Raw genomic sequence first — 5,298 nt, 5'->3', positions numbered from 1 at the left:
TTAAAATAAAGAAAAGTAGTAATATTCTAGGAATTAGGATATTTTGGTAATTGTTTAATGGCCAATATTTTAGGATCCCAAATAATAAAAATTCTTTGGCATGATGTCAATGGTCTGTGACACATTCTGTAACATTTCTACAGCCAGGAGACTAACATTTAGTACACAGGAAATCGGGTCAGAGTGAACTTCTTCTTTGAAATTATCAATTGTTCCTTTTCTTTCAATAAGCAGTAGAACATTTTGCTGTTTTTCCTTAGATGAAATTGCATCATCTTGCTCTTCTTCTGTAGCTAAAATCTTGGCATTTTGCTCTTTTTATTCATGTGAAGTTGGCACATTCTGCGTTTCACTTTTACATGTTCTGCTGAAAGTCAAAAACCCAAAAAATTAGCAAGCACAATAAAAGAATAAAACGAATCAATGAGAGTAGTAGCAGGTAATGGTTCTTTTGGCTAATTTTAAACCTTTTTTTCCGAGGGGGTGGCCCACTATCAATACTACCTCCACTGCCTTCTTTCAGGCAGAAGGGAGGGTGCCACCCCGGGTTGCAATGGCAGTGATGTCTGCTGTTGCAGACTCCTTTCAGATTGCAGGTCTTAGGTGAACAATCAGTTATCAGATGTGATATATGGACACACTTCCTTTGGATGCAGACATGTTCTGCCCCACACTCTGTCCCATCTATCACATCACCAATGTCAGGTATGGTCATTCCAAAATGGTAGTCGGTACCCCAGCAGGTGACTTCATTGAAATGAGTCCAATGCACAGTAGAATGATCTCTTAGATGGGGAAGTTCTGCCACGTTTTCACACTGAATTCTCCCGCACAAGGTATCTGAGATGTTACATTTTACGTATCTAGCATTTCTCAAACCACAGTTCCCAAAACGGTCACCTTGAGTGTTCATTTCTGTGTAGCAACTCTGATTTGCACTCTTGGCCTCTTTGCCAAAAATGTTCCTACACTGCTCTTCACGGTTATTGCATCTCTTTTCATAGCAGTAGCCACCGCCCTTGCATGGCATCCCATTCTGCACATACACATCCTCTGGACAATGGTAGGATGTCCCATTGCACCACTCTGGGAGATCACATTCATTTTCCTTTTTTCTACAGACTTTTCCTGTTTGAATGATCTGGCATCGTTTGCAACAAAGCCCAAAAGCACAAGCAGCCCCAATGCTGAGAGTGCAGTTGGACTCACAGCATGAATCTTTAAAACACAAATGTAAAGCGCCACAGTCACACTCTTCTCCTTCTTCAACCACACTGTTCCCACACTGTGCAAGTGTGAAGATGTCCTCTGTATTTGATGAAATGTACATACAATTTTCCCTTGCAATGGTGTTCATGAAACTAGCATAACTGCAGTTGCTGAATCTAGTTGCACTTGATTTTACTGGAAACATTATGCAGTTTGGACGTCCACATGTACAAGGTGGTGCATCATGATGCATACCAAAATTATGACCAATCTCATGTGCCACAGTATATGCAAAAGAATACAACGTATCGCGCATTAAACTTTCCACTCCACAATTAAATTTATAGCTACATACTGTTCCTACATAGGCCAGGCCAGCAACAATACCATAATCACGCATTACAAAAAGATGTGCAACATCATGAGGAATGCGCTTATTTAAGCTAGTTTGCTTCCAACTGCAAAATCCGCTTAGACCACCACGTATGGTATCTAATGATGTCGGGTTTTTTTCAGTCCAGACCTCAATTCCTATGAAAACCACATCAACATCCAGTGAATGCAAAAAGTTATCTACATCATTGACAATAAGGAATGCTTCATACTGCACAGCTGAAATGTTACTTTTGTGATGAAGATAGAGATTGTGTTCCACCACCACCGCCAGTTCAAGAATCCGGTTGTGTGTCCACCAGCCTTCATACCCACTCTGCATCAAAGTGAAATTAACATTCTCTTGAAACTTCAGTTGCTGTGCAGTTTCTTCATCTGTTACTCCACATCTCATGGGTGGCAACTGTGTCTCTTCGCTGTCCACTTTATATATGAAATGTTCAAATGTGGTAGAAAGTGTCTTGGGCTCTATTTCATAAACAATGTCATTTGTCTGTAATGTTCCTTGCAACCCCCCCAAACAGGTACTGAGGGAAACCAGGGATTCTGGGTCCCCCTCCACATAACCATGATAGTAGCAGTCATTCTGGATAAAAGGTTGGTCCTCAAGGAGAGCGCCTTGGTCTGAGTAGGTAAACACCCGGAAGTGTCTGGATAGAAAATGCCTGTTGACCTTCATGTGTATGACTTGATTCTGACCCCCAAAATGCATTCTGTAAGAGAGCCAATCTTTAGTCTTCATGCCAATGCCAGTGCCCGTTACCCTCAAGGGAATCACCACTTCTGGGGCACCATGGTGTTGGGCGTGCACAACCAAGAACCATCCATATGAGAACAGAATCACCCCCAGCCAGAGTGTCAGCAGAATGTTCCTCAAATACACCAGGGCCTCACTCAGAGCCATTATGGAGCCACCATACTCAGCCATTGGTGAGAGCAAAATATATGGGCAGAAAGCATCACTGCTCCCTCTGAGCTGGGTGTTCAGCATTGACTTTGAATCTGTTCTCTGGCAGGCTCTTACCATCAGAGTAGCACACTGGAAGAGAAAATAAAAAGAAGAGTAGAGACAGGGTTGGCGGTTATGAACAGGCCAAGGTGGAAGAAGAAAAGACAAGAGTTAAAATGGATTAGTGTTTGGCTCAAGACATGACTCAGAATAACTGCATTCATTTGCCCTTAAGAAATTTTAAGGCTCCCTGGCCCATGTGGAAGAGTTGATTGACTGTTGTCCCATTCACCAAGAGGCCACTGGTTTGAATCCTGGTCAGGGAACATGCGCAGGTTGTGGGTTCGATCTCCAGTACGGGGCATACAGGAGGTAGCTGATCAATGTTTCTCTCTCATAGTTGTTTCTATCTCTCTCTCCCTCTTCCTTTTTCTCTCTCTAAAAATCAATAAAAACATATTAAAAAAAGAAATTGTAAGGCAGTGTGAGACTGTGTGTGTACAAAAAAAATGGTGATTAGTCATAGACTGACACCTTTTGAAACTAGATGAATGACACATAGTGATTAATGATACCATTAACTACATGAACATGTGAAAATATTTTCACAATAAATATATAAAATGAAGGGCCTTAATATAAAGTTGAACAGATGTCATGTTTAAGAAGGAGTTTCTGTTTATACCTTTTGACTTGGTATAAATATTAACATATAGTTTTTCTTTTCAACTTTCCTTTATTTTTACTATTTTTCAAATTACTTTTTATTTTTCAATTATAGCTTACACACAATTTTATATATTAGTTTCAGGAGTATACCCCAGTGATTAGACCTTATATAACTTAATAAGTGATTATCCTGATAAATGTCATCCCCATTTACCACCATAAATAGTTATTACATACTAGTGGCCCAGTGCATGGATTCATGCACAATGAAAGGAAATTAATTAGAAGAAATATATTAATATCGCTATTTGCTCTTTCTCTATAATAGAAGTATCAGAGATGAAATAAAATTAGTAAAATGTATATAAAATAATATATAAATTGATTAATAAACAAACAATAACAACATGATATAACAACAAAGACATGATATAAAAACAACAAAAACATGATATAAAAACAACATTGATAAACAAAATGACTGATAAATTGATTAAACTTATTCTAATATCTCCCTGTATACCACATTAACAGTGAAAACACTTTCAGAGTGCTTGACTAATTTCCCTTGTGATGAAGTATTTACAACTTTAACTTTAATGTCACATGCTCTTCAAACTTGAAAGCCCTATATAACTGACCATGTCCAAAAATGGGTTCAGGTAGAAATATTCCTACTCTGTCTAGAGTTTGTCCCTATGATTTATTAATAGTCAAATGCAAATGCTGGAACCATGGGAAACTGTCTTCAAATTAATTTAAGTGGGAGGCCAGTGTCAGACAGGGTCAGTTGTGCCAATAGTTGATCTTCAGATATATTCTGTCTATGCTTCTGTTTTCTTTCATCTTTAGAATGTTAACAAAAACAACCAAATTCACGACCAACAATAACTGATCAAAACACACATGTACGATTGGTGCCAAAGAGAGCTTTATATGTATTGCGCATGTGCGAGTCAATATTCATTTTTAAATTGCTGTGCACGTCATATGTACCACCAGTCAGTTGGTTGGACGGTCAGATGGACGTATGGTTGGTCACTTAGCCTTTTATATATATAGATTTTAAATTATAATCCTTATGCTGTACCTTATATTCCCATGACTATTATGGTACTACCAGTTTTTACTTTTTAATCCCTTCACTTTTTTTTTTTTTAACCAAACCCCAACCTTCCTCCCATGTGGCAACTATCAAAATGTTCTCTCTATCTACAAGTTCATTTCTGTTCTGCTTGTTCCACAATTTTGTTTTTATTCAATTGTTGATAGGTATGTATTTATTGCCATTTTTTTATTTTACTCTATTTCACTTTTTAAAATTCAACTTTATTGTTGAAAAGATTACACATGTCTTCCTTTTTTCCCCATTGATCCCCTCACCCCACAATCTCCTTCCTAACCCTTCACCACATTATTGTCTATCAATGGGCTATGCATTTATGCATGTAAGTTTCCCAGTTCATCTCCCTTTCCCACCCTGCTCCCCTGCCTTGCCTCTGAAATTCATCAGTCTGTTCTATGCTTCTAAGTCTCTATCTATTTTGTTCTTCAGTTTATTTTGTTCATTAGATTCCACATATGAGTGAGATCATGTGATACTAATCTTTTTCTGACTGGCTTCCTTAGCAAATTACCCTCCAGGTCCATCCCTGCTATTATAAATGGTAAAAGTTTTCTCTTTTTTACCACTGCATAATATTCCATTGTTTATGTACCCCAATTTTTTTATCCACTCATCTGTTGATGGGCTATTTTCAAATATTAACTATTGTAAGTTGTGCTGCTATGATCCTAAGAGACAGCTGGTACAAGGACACTCTGACCTCCTTTGTCTCCCTGAAAGTATGAGATAAACTTCTCATGTAAAAAGTACCCTCCTTGTCCCAAGAGAAGACATTCTTCTCACTAAAAAAGAGAATTGGGGGGTGACCTCTTATGAAGGGTGACCTGTTAAACTAAACTTTATCTTTCTTGTTACTTATTCACCATTGACTATTTCTAGTGCAAATCCCTTTGTCTTGTCAATTTCTTACAAATTTATTGTCTAAAGATTGACTCTGATCACTTCAAGTTTT

At 38.1% G+C, this 5,298-nt stretch overlaps 1 protein-coding gene across 1 annotated transcript; it reads right to left on the bottom strand.

The window, feature by feature from the left end:
- Positions 1–355: 355 nt before the first annotated feature.
- LOC308250965 (disintegrin and metalloproteinase domain-containing protein 25-like) lies at positions 356–2,506 on the bottom strand (the record flags this gene model as incomplete). Its single annotated transcript, XM_080673948.1, has 1 exon — positions 356–2,506. One exon carries the CDS (start codon positions 2,504–2,506, stop codon positions 356–358), a length of 2,151 nt encoding a protein of 716 aa, XP_080530074.1.
- Between the last annotated feature and the right edge of the window lie 2,792 nt (positions 2,507–5,298).

Source organism: Plecotus auritus (genome assembly GCF_963455305.1).
Source record: "Plecotus auritus genome assembly, chromosome: 6".
Classification (NCBI taxonomy): Eukaryota; Metazoa; Chordata; class Mammalia; order Chiroptera; family Vespertilionidae; genus Plecotus; species Plecotus auritus.
Note: the sequence above shows the minus strand (reverse complement) of the source record. Positions and strands in the feature narration are given on the sequence as shown.